The sequence below is a fragment of the Sminthopsis crassicaudata genome, chromosome 6 (assembly GCF_048593235.1).
Source record: "Sminthopsis crassicaudata isolate SCR6 chromosome 6, ASM4859323v1, whole genome shotgun sequence".
In the NCBI taxonomy this organism is placed as follows: domain Eukaryota; kingdom Metazoa; phylum Chordata; class Mammalia; order Dasyuromorphia; family Dasyuridae; genus Sminthopsis; species Sminthopsis crassicaudata.
In genome coordinates, this window is record NC_133622.1 from 8,584,956 (window position 1) to 8,606,834 (window position 21,879).

The 21,879-nt window shown below is 42.4% G+C and overlaps 1 protein-coding gene across 9 annotated transcripts in view; it reads right to left on the bottom strand.

Annotated features, from left to right (window-relative positions):
* The window catches only part of LDB2 (LIM domain binding 2), a 348,559-nt gene that overhangs the window by 207,887 nt on the left and 118,793 nt on the right, over window positions 1-21,879 (bottom strand). For all 9 annotated transcript variants that reach the window (XM_074275419.1, XM_074275412.1, XM_074275417.1 and 6 more), the window contains exon 2: window positions 9,507-9,609. In XM_074275419.1, coding sequence (XP_074131520.1) covers window positions 9,507-9,609 — 103 coding nt within the window. The remainder of the gene's footprint in view (window positions 1-9,506; window positions 9,610-21,879) is intronic.

The following is a 21,879-nucleotide window of genomic DNA, read 5'->3' on the forward strand; positions in this document are numbered from 1 at the left end:
TTTTTATGTACAATTTTCAGTTTGACCATTAATATTACAAGATTATGGAAGGTAGATGGTGCAGTGGATTGAGTGCTGGAGTCAGGAAGAACTGAGTTCAAATCCCGCCTCAGATACTTAACTAGTTGTGTGACCTTGGGCAAGTCCCTTTACCCTGTTTGTCTAAGTATCCTTATCCATAAGATGAGCAGAAGAAGGAAATGGCAAACCAATCTAGTATTTCTGCCAATAAACCCCCAAATGGGGTCTTAAAGAGTCAGATATGACTGAAATGATTGAAAAATCAAAAGAATCTTGTCTTTCAGTGCCTCTGGACTCCTGGTTCTCATCAAAACCCAAAGTGCCAGCTTAAAAAAACATAACCATCAAATGTTTGCACTCCTCCCTAGTTTAAGACTCTAAAGTTTAGGCTTACTATGGCTGCAATATCCCCAATGACACCGTGAAGACTCACAGAATCATTAAAGAATACTGCTTGAAGGAGAGGTCTCTGGAGTCATTCCAGTCCTTGTTCTCAAGGATTTTCAGGGAAGGGATTGCCAGTTTCACATTCTAAGCAATATCAGAGTTTAACTTTAGTACCGAGCTCACAGGAAACACTTTCTCCTGAAATGAACTCCCCCTTCCTTTTTTTTTTTTAATAATAGCTTTTTATTTTCAAAATATATGAAAAGATATTTTTCAACATTTACTCTTGTAAAACCTTGGGTTCCACATTTTTCTCCCTCGCTTCCCCATCTCTTCTCCTAGATAGCAAGTAACCCACGTTATGTTAAACATGCACAATTCTTCTACACATATTTCCACATTTATCATGCTGCACAAGAAAAATCAGATCAAAAAGGGGAAAATGATGAAGAAAAAAAGCAAACAACAAAAAAGGTGGAAATACCCTGTTCTGATCCACATTCAGTCCCCATAGACTTCTTCCTGGTTGCAGATGATTCTCTCCATCACAAGTCTCTTGGAATTGGCCTGCCCTTTCTTTTTAAAAACCTATTTCTACTGGTGCCAAGTATTGTTTCAGACACTTATCTACATAAACTTTTGGAGTTTAGTTTCCTGCTTTATTAATTTGGGATAAAAATTACATTTATATCACTGGGTTACTCTAAGGCTCAAATGAGATAATGTCTGCAAGGTACTTTTTAAGCCTTAAAGTATTGCATAAATAAGTTATTATTACCATTATTATGATATTGTTTTCAGAAAAAAACTGGAGTACAGAATACAAATCCTTAATAAGACAACTAGCAAAATTGGGATAGTCATACCTTAATAATTTTCACCTATAAAATAAAGGAGCTCACTCTCAGTTTGAGCTGGGAGGTAGAAGTTGTTCATTTTAAGGCTTTTTCCTTGAACTTGAAGATTCTAACTATCCAAGGATCTCCTCTTGTTCTAACATTGTCTGTTCTAAGGAAGGCCTCTTTTACCTCTCAGAGCACATGCTCTATATCCCAGAACCCCTTCTATCCTTAATCTCCTGTGACTCTAATCCTCTTTCCCATGAGCTCAGGATTTCCCAGGATGACTACGAAACTCAGATCTTTCCATCTGTATCCTGGATCTGCCACGGGCAGTGATCTTGACACAGGATTCCCAGTCAGATCCTGAAGGTTACTCTCTGGATCACTGAAAGGCTCAGGCCCATTTGGGAGGAGTACCAGAAATAGGATGGCTTCACTCCCCCGTGCCAGATGAGCGGGCCCCAGCCTTTACAACAGGAGCTAATGCATAAACATATTTCAGTGCTGAATGGTCACCAATCCTATCAGAAGGAGGGAGTTACTCAGAGAGAACCCAAATATCTGCTTCTGATCTCAGCCAACATCAACCGAGTCTGAAGCATAAAAAAGAAACATGGAAATCCGTACCTTATATTGACATTGCTTTTTAAATGTCCATCTCCAAAAAGTGTCAGAAAACAAATCTATTAAGCTTTTAGCTGACCCGTGACCCACCCCCCAGACCTAAAACACCAGCGTGCCGTTCTACAAATGGTGCATTAGAAGGAGTTATATATAATATATATTATATATATATATATATACACACATATATTTATACATATATATACACATATATTTATACATATATATACACATATATTTATACATATATATATATATATACACATATATATATAATAACAATTGAATCTGAAGCATAAAAAAGAAACAGGGAAATGTGTACCTTATATTGACATTCCTTTTTGAATCCCAACCTCCAAAAGTGTCAGAAAACAAATCTATTAAGCCTTTGGCTGACCCATGACCCACCCCGCCCAGACCTAAAACACCAGCGTGCCGTTCTACAAATGGTGCATTAGAAGGGCCTTGATTAGAGCACAGCAGTAGCTGTGGGCTACTTTGCCAGTGTGTCCCTTGCACGCCCGTGGTATACGACTTTTCAAGAAGGCTACAGTCTTGCCACCAAAGATGGGGGCATCGAAATGAGTTCCAAGATACATTTTATTTATTAGCAAACTGCACTTTTTCCTGCGTCTTTTAAAGATCATGTGATACAATAAGAAAAAAAGAGAGAAAGGAAAAGGGGAAAAATGCTTTCAGAATTCCTCTCCAGCAAGCACAATAACAACCCAGCTGTGTGAAAAGGACCAATAAAAGGTTAGGGAAAAACAGTAAGCAGAGATCCGGAGGCTTCTGCGGTTTGTGCAATTTCGCTACCTTAGGGGAGTAGGTCCATATACACGATGCATAAAAGCACATATTAGGAAGCAAAACTGAAGAAGTTAGTAAGCCACGTAGTGCTGTGAGAGCTCATTTAAAAGGGGATATGGGAAAAGAAAACATAAAAAGGAAAAAATAAAATGTTTAAGTGGATCCCTAAGAGATGCTGATTTGCTGTTCTTCAAAATGTCTAATGACGCTTGATAATTGGGACACAGGAAAAGAACGGAAGCAAGAGAGAGCGCTTGCTCCCCCAAACTGCTTTATGCTTATTGCCTTTTGGCAGATGAATTTTTCTTCTTAGCAACTAGAGAAAAATGATACGGGCTTCATTAGTTAGCAGGGATGTGAAGATACTGGGGGGACTGGCGGTGTGCTTCCTGTTCTCCAAGAGTACAAGAAATAGCAACCCCCATGTTCTCCCCCAGACGTAACTCCCGGGAGTCACCAATTGCACACTAGATCTATTAGTCACAAAAGCAAAGCAAAGACCTTCCTCGATTTAACTAGCTTCAAGCAAGTAGTGGACTCCATGAGCATGATGGATAAGGGGAGAATCACCACGGTTTACAAAAGTAGCCACAGCTGGTCAGCAAGAAGAAGTTGAGGGGAAAGAGAGTCACTTAATTTTTTTTTTTAAGTTATAGGACACTAGGTTTTTCCCTGCAAGGGATTTAATCATCTATTCCCCTGAATAACAGACTCTCACATCTCTCCATTAAATTCCCCATTTCCTCCTTTGCTTCATACTTCCTGATGGATGTCAAGAGACATTTGGAAGGGGACTGAAAGGAACAGCACTGATTAGGGACTTCCTCTGAGTCAGGTACTTTATAAATATTATCTCATTTGATAGATATTGATAATTAAGACCTCTGCAGCTGGCATTCAAGGCGGGCCAAGTGGAAATTTCCATCAGCAAAGTCCAGTGGATCTCTCAGAATAGATCCTCAGAGATCCTCAGAGAGGTGTGGAGGCTGTTAATTAAAATTGTTCCTGGGCTGCTTTCTCCCTCCCTCCTATTCCCTTTGCAGAGCAGCAGGTATACAGCAAGCACGAAATATTTGTCAAACCAATAACTTCTAAAATACACAGGAATTTGACATTTCTGCCAACTCCCTCCCCGGTGGCCGTGAGTAACTCTTCTATATCCTCACTAGCAGTACCACACAACCGGACTGAACACGGACCCAGCCATTTCATTTGGACAAGAGAGGGTCGAACTCCTCAGAGGGGATTGAACTTCCTCAGAAGCCCCTCAGAGGAATGAACTCGGGGTTCCACACAGGCCGTGTTCCCCAAGGGAACAACCAGTTGTTACTGACTTTAGTGATTTTCAGGAAGGCCAATGATTTAGGAATATAGGGTACACATTCAAGATGCTTGAGTTCTAAATACAACAATAAGGAAGATCAAGTTACCTTATGAATAATAAATCAAAATAAATGATAACTGACACATATGTAGTAAGCTTTACAAAGTGTTTTATCCACTTTGTCTCTAAGATGAATTACCTATTCCTCTGGGATAAAAAAGGTCACCCACTGATCCTGTAATTAGAAAGAAGGCTTGCCATTAACTAGCTGCCTCAACGTGGTAGTCAACCAACCGGTCTTTAGCAATGCTGCCTCAATTTCTTTTTTTGTAAAGTGGGATCAGGAGTAGGTAGATATAAATGCTTGTTATTTGAAAAATAAAAGATTAAAAAGGTGAAAAATAAAGTGAATACATTGCACTTTTTGGTTTTTTCAAATTATCGATCCATTTTGCTGATACACACACGCCTCTTTACAGATACTTTTTGTTAAATGGGGTGACTCTCTGGGAAGTGGCAAGTGAGAGATACTGGGAATAACAAGGATGATGTAAGAAATAAAGCAGCCATAAAAGTTTATTTGGAAAAATAAATAAATAACTCCCCTTCCCACCACCAAAAGAAGGTAAACAATAAATAAGAATGATTCACCTCACAGGAAATGTGGGAGTGAATGATTCCATTTTTGCCCTTTTTGTTCAGCAAAGCGAGAGCAAGGATGCTTGCCTGGGAGTCAGGAACATGGGTCAGAGACTTAGTGGATGGGGGACTTTGGATACCTCACTTTATGTTTCTGAACCAGTTCTTCCTCCTCTCTCTAACTCTGATCACTTCCAATTCCCCTCTGGTACCTGACTGCTATGATTCTCCCTGCCCACATAGAGATGTAGATGAGCCAGAGCTGGGGCCTTTCCTCTTTCTCAGTTTTCTTCCCCAAAATAGACTTTGTCTCCTTCAAAAAGTCTTCCCTAGATTGGGCGCAATGCAGGATCCTGGGAATACAACTCTACTGCCAATCAAGAGAGAGGATATGAGGCCATAAAACAGAGCACCAGACCAAAAGTCAGAGAACGGAGACTTGCAGGTTGACATTGCTCCCTATTATCCTATTATCGTAATTGTGGTCAGCAAAACAACAATGAATAAAAAAGCACTTATGAAGGCTTTACTACGTGCTGGGCATGGGCTAAATGCAGGCAAAACAAAGAGAAAAACCGGACAGATCTGACTCAAGGGAATCGATTCTAATAGATGGAAAATACATATTGGGGCTCGAGTCAATACCACTGAAGGAAGCTCCCTTTCTTTTCCTTCTTTGTAAGGAGGCAGGACTAGATTTCTGAAGCGCCTCCTGGATTCAGGGGGACCCAGTCGAATAAGGGGATTATCCAGATGGGCACAAGAGTCAGTCACATTGTCATCTCTTGAGAGAGAAAGGGCTGGAGTGTGTGTGTGTGTGTGTGTGTGTGTGTGTGTGTGTGTGAGTGTGAGTGTGTGTGTGTGTCTGAGTGTGAGTGTTTGTGTCTGAGTGTGTGTGTCTGAATGTGAGTGTGTCTGAGTGTGTGTTTGTGTCTGAGTGTGTGTATGTGTGTGAGTGTGTCTGAGTGTGAGTGTGTGCATGTGTGTGTATGTGTGTGAGTGTGTCTGAGTGTGTTTGTGTGTGTGTCTGAGTGTGAGTGTCTGTGTTTGCGTGTGAGTGTGTGTCTGAGTGTGAGTGTTTGTGTGTGAGTGTGTGTCTGAGTGTGAGTGTGTGTCTGAGTGTGTGTGTGTCTGAGTGTGAGTGTCTGAGTGTGAGTGTGTGTCTGACTGTGAGTGTGTGTGAGTGTGTGTCTAAGTGTAAGTGTGTGTGTCTGAGTGTGAGTGTGTGTGTCTGAGTGTGAGTGTTTGTGTGTGAGTGTGTGTCTGAGTGTGACTGTGTGTGTGTATGAATGTGAGTGTGTGTGTAGGAGTGGGGACACACTCCATTTTTCCTAGCTCCTCAATTTCCTTATCTGTTGAGAATAAGTCACAATGAGAGGGAAGGAGAACTCTTTTGATCAGGGACAGGGGGGAACTGCCAAGACAGAATCATTGACTCAGTGACGCAATCAGCTGATTTTTTAAATCAGATCATACAATAACGAGAATTATTCAAAAATGGCTAATTACCGAGGCCATACTGCACATTGCTTTAAGGGTACCCGGATCACTTTGTCCCTGTATCTGATCCGCCCACATGGTCCAGAGGTTCCCAGCTGCCCGACAGTGACACTTGGTAACCCGGGTGCCCAGTCACCAGCCTGGCAGATCTAATGAAGCTTCATGGGGGCGTTCATCACTGCCCGCAGCAGCATAATTCGGGCCTTTGTTGGTGTAACAAATACAGTAACGGATCCCTGCTCTCCTTGTCCTGATCCTTCTCCGTACTAAGTCCTCGGCTAATTAGCAGCGAGTCCTGTTTTCGGCCGAGGCAGGCGGCCGGCTCTGACCACTCCTCAGGGGCCCGGACCTCCAACGGGTTAATGCTCCGGCTCGCCCTGTCTGCAATGCTGCATAAACCCTGCACGTTCTTCTTACTGAGCATGCTTCTTCTCTGCCGGCTCCACAGTCTGGGGCTGTCAATCACCTGTCACTCCCCAGCACATCAGCCCAGGGTGCGCATCACCAGGCTGTCAGTGCAGCAGCTGATGAGGCTCAGCCACGGGCTGTCAATCATCCTTGTTTCTCTCCTCTCTTCTGGAAATATTTTGGCTCCGAGAAACAAAGAAAGCTGGGCAACAATGGATGATAGTCTGCTATTGACTCTTTCCCAAGGATATGTGATCTCAAACAGCCCCAGCCTGAAGGATGGGGGGGCAGGGAGAGGGGGAGCAGGGGGAGAGCAGGCCCCGGCTCATCAGGACTGCTCTGATCCTCCTCACGCAGACCCTGATGGGCTCCCCAACAAAGCCGAGAAACAGAGATGACTCAAAGTTTGGTGTGTGTGACACTGCGTGACTGTGAGTGTGTGTGTGTGTGTGTGTGTGTGTGTGTGTGTGTGTGTGTGTGTGTGTGTGTGTGTGTGTGTGTTTGTGAAGAAATCTCCCAGGATGGATTACCGCTTGGTTTGAAATTACTCACCATTGATCAGGCAGCCTTTTTAGGGGAGAGTAATTGCCAAGCCTGCAAGTCTCATTTATCTCCCAGAGGTTCCACCTAAAACGGGGACCCGGGGGCCATCGCTCACTGCAGCTTCACCCACCAGAGGCAGCCCACGGGCTCCATGCGTCTTCCCTAGGAAACTTCAGCCGGTGACCGTTCAGCAGTCAGGGCCCGGCGTGAGGTGGTCCCTGTATTGTGCCCTGACCGGTGGGTGTGTCCAGGGCTCTGGAAAAGAATCGCAAGCTAGCCCCTTTCCCCCCCCCCCACCACCCCTGTCTCTTAATTACTCTCAGGACTTTTTGAAATGCTTCCCATAACCCATCACACAGATGTCTAAATCCGAGCTTTTGTAACTTGGAGGCCATGGAAATCCAGGGACAGATTTCAGGGAGTTCATGAATTGGAAAGGAGGAAAATAAAGATGCATCAGTACTAAGTTCTAGCCAAATCCTAGCATTTCTATCAATTATTTAGAAACATTATTTTGGAAGGGGGTCCTAAGGATGTGTCAAGCTGCCAGGGGTGCACTGCACAAAAGAGTAAGAGGCTCACATTAAACAGAAAGCTACAACCCCTGAGGTATCTCAGTGGCGACACTGTGAAACCGTGCGGCTTTTAACAAGGACAGGGAATGGATTTACAATTCCATCAGTGCGGAAGCTCCCGGGTGAGTCTGTCAATATGGGCCGGCACCTTCTCTGCAACTTGGAATCTTAGAGGATCAGTTAGAAGGAGCCTGGAGTCCCATAATCAGTATATGTCCCAGCCAGGTCTCCTCAGGCTCTCTGATCACTGGGAAGATGACCACAACCCCGACGAGGACGATGGTGAAGGTGATGGCAACGTGTAACATGCTGCCGTGCTTGATGCTGACGGAAGAGTCCTAAGATATTTGCTAGCTGGTAACACTAGACAAACTCCTTCCCCTCTCTCACCTCTGGTTTCCTCAGCTAGAAAATGGGGATGTCTACCTCACGAGGCTGTTGATAAGGATCAGAGGAGATAGTGAGCAGGAGTCATTTCATAGACTCTAAAGTGCTGTACAAAGTGAGTCACTAAATGACAATTTTTTCATTGACCCATTTGTTGATATTGATGATATTGGAGACCTCTGAGTGAATTGGGTGACTGTGGGCAAGTCACTGAACCCCTGGGAATCTGGAATAGCTTTCTAAAACCACAAGTACCAAGAAAGGTAGTGATGTGCAGCAGCACAGAGAACATGCACGCGGTGTATTCCCTGTACAAATAAAATCCCAGAACGGAACAAAACCAGACAAAAACAAAACCCTACAATTAATAGTACATGATATGAGATTTATCTCGATGGTTCTGATGGCCCCCAAGATTAATGGGCTGTAACACTGATTACATAAAGGCCACCAAAAAAGAACCTTCATTCCCTAGTGACTTTACCATGGACTTGACTGTAATTTGATCTTTCCATCATGTTTATCAGCCGCATTACCGTGAATCACCAAATCATGCGAGGCTGCTCCTGCCCCACTCACGGCAGAGAGCTCAGCCGTTATCACTGTGTTCGTGACAGACTGGGTGTTTTAGCCTTTGACAAATTCTTTCATATGTACTACTGTTTTCTGGAAATGCAACTCCCTCTGATCTAACCGGACATTAATTGCTTTGGTGCTGATGTATCTCTGCCTTCCGGACTGATAACACAACTAGCAAATCTGATGTCTGACAAGTTGACTCAACCTAATCAGGACAGATCAGCTGTTACCCACGGGGCTCTGGGCTGTAATTTGGGGATCTTTACCGAGTTATCACTTGCTTGAAAAGCAAGAAGCTATAATTCTGTCAACACTAATCCAAAAATGCATGCTCAAAGTAGCTTTGTTTTTTTCTTTTTTTCCTCCCCCAGAAAAAAAAAAAAAAGATAACACTTGTCAAATAAATACCTGAGGTAATTGATAAAATAGAATTAGAAAAAATGTGAGTGGTACAGAGTCAATCAGTCACTTTCAAGACAAAAAAATCCTTCTGATTCAGAGCATCGGGCACAAAAGTAGGAGCTGTGAGGAGAATAGGCAGGGTCACTGAGAAGGGACGGGTAGAAATGATACCAATGTTTTGAGCTGAGCATAACCTTGTTCATGGCTTTCATTTTAGAGATCCTTCAAATATGGAAGTCCCCAACCATACCGAATCTCGAAAGAGATTTCTTAAGGCAGACTTGGAGCTAAACTGTTTCCTTTCACAACATCTGGATAAAAATCGAGCACAAAGTCAGAAAAGGCGGTATCATTGTCAGGCTGTCAGCCCTGTTGGACTTTTGCAAAACCCCTGGGGTTTTTCTTAAAGGAGGGAGTTAGGGAAGCAAAGGGGACAATATTAGAAAATAGAAACGTCTTCCTTACTGTATCGCTTTGGTCCATCTTCCAAGCAAAATGAAAGGGTTAATGTAGCATCGTCTTCGAAAAATTCTGTTGCAAAGGCATCCCACCAGAGGTTGTCACTGTCCTGGAAAGAGAGCGATGGTGGATTTAGCAGGGAAGAACCAACAAGAGGAAACTTCTCAAAAAGAAGAAAGAAATCTTATCTCCATTTATTTATCAGATAGCAGAGACACATGAAAGTGAACGTATGCATTCCGTCCCTTTAAATTATCTTAAATCAGGATTAATTTCTTAGTCTATACATTAATTCAAGTTAAAAGAAAATTAATTATCAAGGCTGTATTTATGGACATCTAACATACTTATTATAGATACAAGATAAATTTGTAATTGACTTTTAACATAAATCATTTATATTTAATGCAGAAACCAATTTAATGTATTTCTCTCCTTGCCGTTCTGAGAATCCATTTTGATGAGGGGAAACTATAAAATGGCCCCCTGATTACTATTTTTAATAAGTTCTTTAATAACTGATGTGTTTCTTCTTTCATTGAAAACTTCCCAGAATCTTCTGTCTGTGAGTGGCAAGTATCTGACTACTTGATCCTTTCCATCACAATCCTTTTGTATCTCCTTGTGCTTGAGGCAGCTAGGTGATATGAGGCCTGGACTTGGAGGCAGAAAGATCTGAATTCAGATTTTACCTCAGACACTTAATAGCTGCCTGTCTGACTCTGGGAGGATTATTTAACCTCTGGCTGTCCAAGTTTCCTCAAGTGGAAAATGGATCCAATAATTGCACCTACCTACCAGGGGTGTTGTGGGGATCAAAGGAGAGAATATTTTCAAGTACTTGGAATAATACATAGTAGGTGCTTAATAAGTGCTTATTTCCTTCCCTTCCCCTTCTTATTGATCTTTAATGTTGTGCCTTATGTTTCAGTTATTTGTATAAATGTTTTCTCTCTCCTAATAATTGTCGCCTTCTTCTGTGCATCCCACCATGCACAGCCTAATCTACTGCCTTGAATATAAAATGGGGCTGAATGTAAAATGTGCCTAAGATAGACACTATCATCAGGGAGTGGGAAAAACTCCCCTTCCCCAAGTTCAAATCTGATCTCAGACATTTTCCAGCTGTTAGAGCATGGCCAAGTCACTTCACCCCGCTTGCCTCAGTTTCTTCATCTGTAAAATGAGGCGGAGAAGGAAATGGCAAAGCCCTCCAAGCGCCTTTGCCAAGAAGACCCCAAAAAGGGCCACAAGGAATTGGACATGGCTAAAAACCAAGTGAACAACAGCATTAAATCAGCTGGATCGGGGACAGCTGGCTGGGGAAGTGCCTAGAGAGGAAGGGCCTGGGATCAGGGGAACCTGAGTTCGAATTCCACCTCAGACACTCGCTGTGTAACCCTGGGCAGGTTACAGCCTAATACTGGTAATAGTGCCCTGGGCCGCTGAGAGGATCAAAAGAGACGCCATTTGTAAAATGCTGGACAGGAAGGCTGACCAGCAGGGGCTACCGAAAAGTTGTGATTATTAGGCTCTCATTTGTAATCTGGAAAACATGTTGAGAGCCCGTCCTCACAGGGACAGGGAACCAGAAATGCAGGGAAGGGGTCTGTGGCTAAAGGAGCATCTCAGCCCTGGGCCTTCACCCAAAAGGCAGAGCCTTAGCTCCTCACATCCCCAAGTCCCTGACACAGCTGGCTTTGGGGCCAGATGTGGAGGGGAACATCTTCCTCAGAGTCCAGCCTGGCAGGGAGGGCTGCTCCCTGGGCCCTAGCCTCCAATTCCCAGGAGGCCTCCCTTCCCCTCTTAACTTGCTCTTATAGCAGCTTAAAGCTGCTCTCTGTGGCAGACCTCCGGAATGAATCTGGAGCCCAGGAAAGACCAAGGGGAAATGGGGGCGGTGAAGGTTCAGGGGGTCCCCCTCTTCTTCAGAAACAGAGCTTGGACAAGTGGAAACTTCTTTCTTTGGGCACCTTTTCAAACAGCACAGCTACTTTCCTGGAGAAATATGTTAAAAACAAAACCACCAGGAAAACCCGATCGGATCTTGTGCAAGCCCCGGGTCCTCCCAGGAGAGCTTCACGTGGGCCTGCAAACAACAACATCCCGTCCACACAAACAGCTGCCCCTGCGACGTCCTCTGGTCCCCAGAGGGCTGGGGAAAGTCCTGGGTTTTATCCTCTTTCTCATTCCCTCCCCTCCATCTCTCCTCCCTCTCTTTTTCTTCCTCTTCTTTATTTCCTTTTTTCTTTTTCCTCTCTCGTTCCTTCTCTTTCTTTGTCTTTTTCTCTGTTTTGTTATTCCTATCTGTCTCTTTCTTTCTTTCTCTGTCTCTTCTTTTCTCTCTCCTTCTTCTCTCTTTCTTTCTTTGTCTCTTTCCCCTTCCTTTCATCCTTCCCTCCCTCTTCTCTCTCTTTTCCTGTCTATCTCGGTCTCTCTGCCTGCCTATCAATCTCTCTGTCTGCCTTTAGTCTCTCTCTGTCTCTGTGTGTCTGTGTCTGTCTGTCAGTTTCTGTCTGTTAGTGTCTGTCTGTCTGTCTGTCTGTCTGTCTGTCTGTCTCTCTCTCTCTCTCTCTCTCTCTCTCTCTTTCTTTCTCTCTCTCCATCTCCATCTCCATCTCCTTGTTCTCTCTTGCACTCTCTTCTCTTCCTTTCTCTCTCATCCCTAAGTGAAGAAAAACAGAAGACACCACAAGGCAGAAACCTACACAAACTGACTTCTATATGAAGCTGGTTCTCCTAGACCATGGCTACCAAAATCAAAATACTCTTCCCACAAGATTGCCTGGGTTTGGGTCCTTTACTCTTGTGATCTCATATCATGAAGGATCAGTGCAGTCTTTGGGCCTGGGTGACTAAAAGGATGGTGACATATATACTCGTCAGCCCTTCAACTTTCATTCCCATTCGCCCCTCATAACCAATCAGCCATCATGCCTTTTTGATTGCACCTTGACATCTCCCACAGATCCCTTTTCCCCACCGCACACCCTTTCTCTAGCACTAGCTCCTGCCTACATTACTACAATAGCTCTTTAGATGATCATTCCCCTCCCAGTTTCTGTCTCTCCGATTCATTCTCTATTTAGATGCCTGACAATTGTTGTAAAGCGCAGGGCTTCCCATGTCCCACCTGTGCTCAAGAAGCATCGGCGGCTCCTCACGGCCTCTGAAGTGAAATAGCAGCTGCTCTGAGGTTTAAATGCCTTCAAAGTGTGGCTCCAGACTTTATTACACATTGCTCTCCTAGCCACGTTCCATGAAGCAGCCTTATTAGGTGATCTCATGTTTCCCGGATATGAGATTCTATCTCTGCCCAATGCATTTGCCAGGCTGTACCCCCTATCTGGAGCACTCATCCCCTTCACCATCATTTCTCTGAATTTTTAGCTTCTATCACTACTCGTTTTAAGAAGTATCTCCTACAAGAGACTTGTCCTGATTCCCCTAAATGATAGAACAAGAAACAGAGAAAGGAAGGAACGAAGGGAGGGAGGAAGGGAGGAAAGGACACGATATAATCACACTTCCCTTTTAGGAAAAAGTACTTTGGCAAGTAAGTCAAAGGTAGATTGGAGTAGGGAGAGATATGATTCAAAGAGACCAATTAGGAGGCTATTGTAAGATGACCAAAGTCTATGGCTATGTGAGTAAACAGAACAAAAATACTGGGCCATGTATTAGCTATGCAGGTATTAGAAACATCAAACTTTAGGGACTGAAAGGATGGGGTACCCGCGATGCTATCCCAGACCATTCAGAACAGGGAAGGGCTTGTAAAAAAAAATGCTACCATGACTAACATGTTGACTCCAGTGCTTTTCTATTGAAAAGGAAAAAGCACAATTCACTATTTTTCTTCCTTTAGTACCAATGGGAACAATAGCATCAACAAAATCAAGGAAATCATGGTTTATTCAAGAAGTTTAGAAAAAGGAAAAGTTATTGGTTGATTCTCTGCTCTCTCTTAACCTATTCCGGGGTACCGCCACCATCATTTTTAGGTTCATTTTCTAGTTCATTATAGTGATGGCAATCATGGGAATGTTCCATTAACAACAACTGAGTAAACATTAAAGACTTCCCCTCTGAGTGGGGTACAGGGGCATTTAGTCAGAGTTTGATCCTTATTGTTAAACAGGGGCAGGTTGGTGGCTAGCAATGCCATCTGGTGGTTAAACAGAAGATGAAGCGGTCCGGGACGATTTCCCTGAGAGCAGTTCACGTCTTCACCGTTTCCATTGCCCCATCCCAGCCCATTAGAGTATGAGCCCTCTTAGAGCAGCCTCTGACTTTTATTTGTGTACCCAAGGATCAGCCCAGTGCTTTGCATGTAGCAAGCACTTAATAAATGCATTATTCATTCATTTATTCTGATGATGGTCAAATGAGTTCAATTGCCCTATTTAATCCTCAAAATAGTCAAGTAGAAACAGCTATTTTTTGTTTACTTTATAGCGTGACAAGCTGATATTCAGAGAAGTTAAATGATTTGTTCAAGATCCCAGCTAGTCAGTGTCAGGGGGCAAGATTTGGATCGAGGCTCTCCAGTCTGTGGGCCTTTTCCATTCTACCACCCGGTCTCTCTGTGGTCTAACTGCGTATGTGATGACGGTAATCATTCTTGGAAGGTACGGCACTTTTTCTATTACAAGTCAGTTATCTATAATTTCTTCCAAATCAAAAAGAAACAATTCCTATTGGATTCCACCATCTCCTTTGTAGTCTTTTCAACACCCCACCCCCACCATGTGGTTCTTCTTAACAATAAACCGCACTTTGAACATTCCTTGTTTCCACTTGTATATTTATTATTGTTCCTGGGATCAGTGAAGTTGCTTTGTGTATCTCTAATCTGCATAATAAAGATGCTAGAGAGCTGAAATGAGATAAAAAGGCCTCAATAGGACGAAGTAAACACTCTTTTGGCAGCAAATCAAACAGTCCGGTATACCAGGAGCTCAGTTCTTGAGTGTCTTGATACACGGTTGTTGCAGATGATCAAATACTCGGCTTTCTCTATCTTCCAGCCCATCTGCCTTGAGAACAGGAGATGGCAGTGCCTCCACAAAGAGTATAACTGTTCCTCCTAGACAAATCACCGGAGAAATCACAAGGAAGATTGCAGATGGAGGGTGGCGGTCGGTCGCCCTTCCCAGCGGACATGGCCGTGGCACGTCTGGCCCTCCCCTCGTCCACCACCGATCCGAACTCGGACCACGGGTGGACTGGGCGGCTTTTCTCATTTTGCTAAACTCGGTGACACGACTTGAGAAATGAAGGGATCCAATCACTGTTACGTGATGCCATCCAGCAGGTGCCGAGGGCCAGTTTGATGGAATCAAGAGGAAGAGATAGTGGAGGCAGAGGAAACAAAGCCACGAGAAGAAAAGTTGGCGTTCCCTGCTGAAAAACTACCACCTACTGTCAATGGTGAGAAAGCTGAGGAGAAAAAGGTGCAGAATCACAAACACGGAGCTGAAGGGACCTGGGAGTCAATCAAGTTTAACCTCCCGATAAGCAAATCCAGACTGAAAGCGGTTAAAGGCCTTGCCCAGATCCCACAGCTAGAAATCTTGTCTGAGACAGGGTTGAAGAAGAAAGAAGAAAGAAGGAGGAGGAAGAGAATGGAAAAGGAGGAAGAAAAGGAGGAGAAGGAGAAAGAGAAAAAAGAGGAAGAGGAAGAAGAGCAGAAAGGAGTGGATCAAATATTTTTGGATAGTAATAGTACTTTGATTGGGTCATGTCAAGAAAGAGTTCATGAAAGGAGTGGCACCTGGGCTAGGAGACTTGATGTCAAATGGGGATGGGGAGAATACAGTCCAGGCATAAGGAATAGCATGGTTAAAGGCACAGAGGGGCCAAGGCAAGATAAGACAGAGGAACAGGGAGTGGACAGATTTAGATGGAACCTAGAATATACAATAGGGAGCAGCACGATATAAAGTTTAAAAGGCAGGTCCAAGTCAGACTCTACATGGCCTTGAATGTCAAATGCTAGCTTAAGAAGATAAATATGTGTATGTATATATTTGTGTGTTCATATATGTGTGTACGTGTGTATGTGTGTACATATGTGTGTGTGTGTGTGTGTGTGTATACACAAAGTCTTTAATACATACAATAATCTATCTCAAGATCTTCAGTGGTTATCCCCCGAGGTATATATATGTTTCTCTAATATATATGTATGTGCTTGTGTATGTGTTTTTATACATACATAAAACATAAATAAATAATTTTCTGATTTTCCCAGACAGCGGTGTGAGAGAGATTGGAGGAGGAATAGATGGGGGGCAGGGAGATTATTTAGAAGCCTTTCACAACTGCCTAAGTGAGAAGAGATTGAAGGTTTGAATCAGGGCACTTGGGGTGAGGGGGAAATTAGAGATGCAATAAATATTGTAGGGGCCGAAGCCCAAGGATGCAACAGGAAACTGGAGGTTAGAGGGTGAGGGGAAGAGGAAAACATTCGATGCTAGCCCTTTGTTTTTGAGTTTGGGTGCCATGAATAGAATTAGAGAGTTCAGATCTGGCCACTTAAAGCTGAGAAGTTATACATCTACAGAAGCTAGAAGGGTCCTAAGAGATCGTGCCGGCCAAGTGCCTCAAGCTCTAAATGACTATAGAGAAAAGGAAGGTGGATTTGGTAGGTAGGGAAAAATGGAGATATATAGATGAGAATGGGAACACCAAAGAGCCACAGAGACAGAGACAGAAATGAAAGAGACACAGAGAGAGACAGAGAGAGACAGAGACAGAGAATCCCTTCTTCTTGCCCTGACTTGGACTCCCTGCTGTACCACTTAATAACTGTAGGACATCACACAAGTTTCACCTAATCCCCCCTGGGCTCATCTTCCTCTTCTAATGCTGGGACTGGGAATATCTGAAGGTGAGCTTCCTTCCAGCTGTAAATCTATAATCTTAGAATTCATACTCTAAGGATACAGTTTGCTGCTTTTATGAAAGGCTTCATGACATACCAGGAAGGACAGGAACCAGGGAGTCAGGACCAAAGTTCGCCTTCTAAGTGTGGCCACTAGTGCGTGATCTAGAACAAATCATTTCTCCATTCTGAACAACAAAGTCCTCATCCAGAAAATGCAGAGATTGGACTAAAACTCTTTTCAGTATTAAATTCTATAATTAATGATTAACACAAGGCAACCTAATGGGGGAAAACATCATCGGATTCTTCTTTGGACTCAAAGAATAGACTGATACCTTTGTGATTTAGAAAAATAAGGAAAGGCATCTATCTTCATAGAAGACACGCAATATTTATTACCAAAAATAGTAGAGCAAAAGATCATTGTTGAATTTTTAAAAGTAGCTCAATCAAAAATGAGCCCCAAGTCAGTATGTATATTTAACTCCATCCCCCCATCTATTCATTGAACATATATTTAAAGCATGAAGAGCATGAAGCAGGGTAATGGGACAGGTTCAGTGTTAAAATAAGAGAAAAGATTTGGTCCCTGCCCTCACAAAGCTTGCCATCTAATGGGAGAGAAACACGAATGTAGTTACCTGATTAACATTCAATGAATTCACTAAATATTAATAAGTAATAATTGTGTTCTTTTCCCCAAAGCTCAGGTAGGAAAGGGTTGCATAATTGCATCAAGGAACCTCCAGGTAAATAAAAATGAAATTAAATCAGTCTGAACAAAGGTAATGGAGGGAGATGCAAGAATCCCCATATTTTTTTCATTCGACAAAAAGACTGGTGAAATGGATGCATTCAAGGAAAGTCCTCTATTTGGTCCTATGATTAAATCTTTTTGTTCCTCCTCACAGGTGAACCTAGACCCACTGACAGCCCAAATGTACAGCCTTTCAAAAGAATGGTGCCAGTCAAATAGCAGAAGAGAATCTTAATTATATTGAAAATCCACAAAAGCACTTTTCTCCCCTCCCAATTTTTTCCCTCATAAGGACACTATGTGTTTCCCCCCTCCAAAAAGGATCCTGGAGTCAAGGCTGCCCCTAGGCATCTTTAACTTATGCACTGACAGGTTACGTGGGATTTTGCCAGAGTAATTATTTTTCTATTCAACAATAATGAGAAATTACCATGGCAACCTCCCTGTCACATGGCACAAATACACCCCCATCCAAAGAGTGAACTGTAACATAAATCATCTATTTCTTGAAAAATACATTTTTATTAAAATAAACTTAAACAGGTCAAAGTGGAAAGACTGGATGGCAAAATCAGAAAGCAAGGTCGGGAGAGGAAAGGTGACCAGTTTTGTCTCTTAAGGTCCCAAGAAATCAGCCGGTCATCTACTCATGACCCCGACTGGCCTCTGACAGATACGCTCATTGTATTCTTGCTTTCAGTCCTGATTCACACATGCCACTTAGCTGGGCTTGTATACAAATTATTTCTCTGAAGATTCCCCAAATTGACTTGGGCATGAAATTAATAGAATGACTGACTAATTGAGTAAACCACTTCAGAAACACACTTTCCTGCTCTCTCGACATTTCCCACAACACCCTCTTCTATTCATCCCTACTGAGATATGTGTGTGTATATAATACATACATATATATATATATATATACATATATATATATATATATATACACAATATATATATACATTATATATATATATATATGTTATGTATAATCAAAACCAAGTCAAATCTCAGCTAATCTACTAGGGTATATTTGTTGTTGATTGACATAAAATCATTTATATGACAGCAGAAATCTGTCAAAGGACACAGATGCATTATGCTGGTACAATTTCTCATCAAGCACATGGGCATCTTATCATTATACCTTTATCTTGAATACTTTTAGATTTTAACAATTAAAGTTTAGAGAGGCTTATCACCAGGAAACTGCCTAGAGAGTGTTTTTTTTCCAGTAGCAACTAGCAAAAAAAAATAAAAGAAGAAGAAGAAGAAGAAAGAAGGAAGAAGAAGAAGAAGAAGAGGAAGAGGAAGAGGAAGAGGAAGAGGAAGAAGAAGAAGAAGAAGAAGAAGAAGAAGAAGAAGAAGAAGAGGAAGAAGAAGAAGAACAAGAAGAACAAGAAGAACAAGAAGAACAAGAAGAAGAAGAAGAAGAAGAGGAATTATGTAGGCTATAAGCTAACTGGGAGGAGGGGATTCTCAAACCAATAAAATTATGGATCCTTAAAGTACTGAAATACAATTACAACTCACTCCATCTTGATGATGCTCTTAAATGTATCTAGTATTTTTTACTTTCCCTAATTTTTTTTTATCCAATACTAAATAGATAATCTCTTCCTATTTCTTTCCATCCTTCAAGAAGTTTTACTATTCTGGCCCATTTATTGAAATGGTTTTGAAGAAGACATAGAAAAATTACATAATAAAATCAATTATTTATTAAGCAGCTGTAACGTGCAAGAGGCACAGAAGGCAACAATATTAGAATGAACACTGTCTTGGAGTGCAAGGACACCTACAACGAGGGAACTCTTAGCAAACCGTTTTAGCTTCTTTGGACATCATTTCCTAAGCTGTAAAATCTTCAGTGGTATCCCCCGAGGCATATATATGTTTCTCTAATATATATGTATGTGCTTGTGTATGTCTTTTTGTACATACATAAAACATAAATAAATAATTTTCTGATTTTCTCAGACAGCGGTGTGAGAGAGATTGGAGTAGCCTCCCCTTCCATTCTAGATTTACAACCTATGATCCCAGTAGACTGCTGGAATCAGATTTGGATTTCACTGGATCTTTCAGCTCATCGCTCCCTTGCTTCTCCTCCTTTACAGCTGCTGTTCATTTCTGCCCACACATCCTCCAGAGGAGAATCCATCCAGTATGGCACACATCTTTGTCAGAATCTCTTGCTGTTTAGAATATCGGTGAGCACTAGACTGACCAGCAATTCCCCCTGGCTCTCAGGACATGACAAAAAGACTTCCTTTTCTTCTCATCGATCTCTCTTCAGATCCACCTTTAGACTGGTTCCTCTGTGCAAATCTGCATTGTCAATATACTACAGCCTAGTCAAGCCTCATGCAACTGCAATTTTGCTTCTTCAGAAATTGTGCTATTCCATGACTTGGAGTTGCAGAGCAACCCAGAAAAACATGGACATTGGAAACCGAGAGAAGCTGAAAGCCCTGAAGAGCACAGTGAAGGTTCCCAATCGCAATCCAACCATTGTCTTCCTCCTACTCAATTTTGGGCTAGTTCTTTGTGCTCTTGGAGTCACTGACCAACTTCTACGCTCCCAGAAAGCTTAGTGGGCTCTCCATCTGCTGTGAGTGAGTGTCTGGATAATAGGGATTCTTTAGGAACTTGTTGCTAGGTGCTGTTAGGCCAAAGGCTTGTGACAGTGGATTTCTGCAATGATAGAGTACCTAATATAATGAGAACAGAGATATCCACAAACAGGTTCTTGGGATTAAAAATGCCGACTGCACTTTTTTTCTCACCTAACAGAGGATGAGGATATTCACATCATGAAATGGTCAGAGAATTTTAGGTCTCTTTTCTCCACTTGATAATTTCTGCAGTTTTTGTTTGTTTGTTTGTTTGTTTGTTTTGTTTTGTTTTGTTTTGTTTTGTTTTGTTTTGTTTTTTGCAGAAGACAAGAAAAAGATGTATACAGGAAGGGCAGGATATTATAAGCCTAGTGCATATGATAATCTCTTTGGAAGCAGGGACTTGTTTTGCCTTTGTATCCTCAGAGCTAATGTTTGAATAACCATCATTTGTCGAGTTCCACACTCTCATGATTTCATCTCTCCTCCTGTAGCTCAGCCAGTCTCTAGATAGCTAATTGTTAGCCTAAGAACCAGAGATGAGGTCTTATGTTGGGAAAACGCGCTCATTTATTAAGCTCTGGCTAGATTCCTGGGAGTGCAGGAGGCAACAGCAATAACAAGCACAAATTCGTGAGTCAAAGGACAAAGGTTCAAATCCTTCCTCCGACACTTCTAATCTGTATGACCTTGGACACCCATTTTCTCATCTGTAAAATGAGAGTTTGAACTACATGGCTTCCAAGAGATGTGCTGGACGGGGCAAGCCGGAACTAGCTCCACGCGTGTGTTAGTCGTTTTGTAAGCTCTTGGTTTCTGGTTTTCAGTAAATGAGTAGGGGGAAGGGTTTGACTGAGGTACATCTAAACTGCTGCTGAGCACTCACATCCTATGCTCTACCAGCTCTAACCTTCAATGATTCTAACTCCCGCTGCGTTTCCTCCATTACTGGCTGAATTACATTATTATTTTTTTTAGTATAGTGCATGCTTATTTTCATTATAACAGGAATTCTAACAAGTCGAGTTACCAAGACAGTAAATTACATGTTCCCCTACTAACTCTCAGTGTTTCCCTCCAATCGAATCCACTTTAATGTACTCAGGTTCCCTTCCAACACAACAAAACGCCATATTGTAGCTGAAAAGTGGGCTAGCCAAAAGATAAAGCATGGCACTGGGTAGGGATTGCTTTCCCTTTCAGGATGTTCTGGTTTCATGCTAATCCCCATTCTTAGAGATCAAAGGCCCTTTGATTGCCCCAATAATTAACCGATAGCAGAGGAGGCTAGAAGGGAGATCCAGAGTTCCCCAGAAATGAAATTTCCCATATACTGAAAAAGTACATTTTAACAAAACAAAAACTACATATGAGGAACAACACACTTAAAAATACTACAACTCTCTGGTGCAGCACTATAGTTCTTCCCATCTCTGCCATTTACCAAACCTGGGATTGTCAGCAAGTCACTCAACTTCCCAATTTCACGTTCTCAATCTGAAAAACACAAGTAGTAATATTTGTGCCACATAATTTACAGGGCTGTATTGAGTAAAGCCATCTGTAAACTGTAAAGCTCTATGGGAATGTTGCCTTTTATGACTTTATACAGATGCAGCCTTCCCTGTCTGCGCAAGCTTAAAAGTGCACAAAGATTTTTGGGACAGCCTGTATGTCAACCTTTTGTCACTGACAACTCCACAGACATGTGGATGACACTTTATGGAACAGCAGACCACTGAGGAAAGAGAAGGAGTGAAATGCAGGGTGGTACGTATGGGTGTGAGAAGCGCTTCCTTTTTACATACACACACGAGTGGGAGCGCATGTATATACACACCCTCCCTGTGAAAACAGATCTATTCAAGTAGTGAGCCAACAAAACCCACAGAGTAAAGAATCCACACGAGGATCTACTCCAGTTACGCCTGAGCTGCTGATTCGGCTGCTGGGTGGAATTCTCCACTAGCAACCGAACTCTACGACTGGTCCAGGAGAAAGACAATAGGAATCCTCCGAGAAAGGAAAAATCATCCTAACCTGTCAATTATTTTCATTCTGTGAAGATGGAGACCATGTGAAAGATAGTGACACAAGATAGGACTCCCA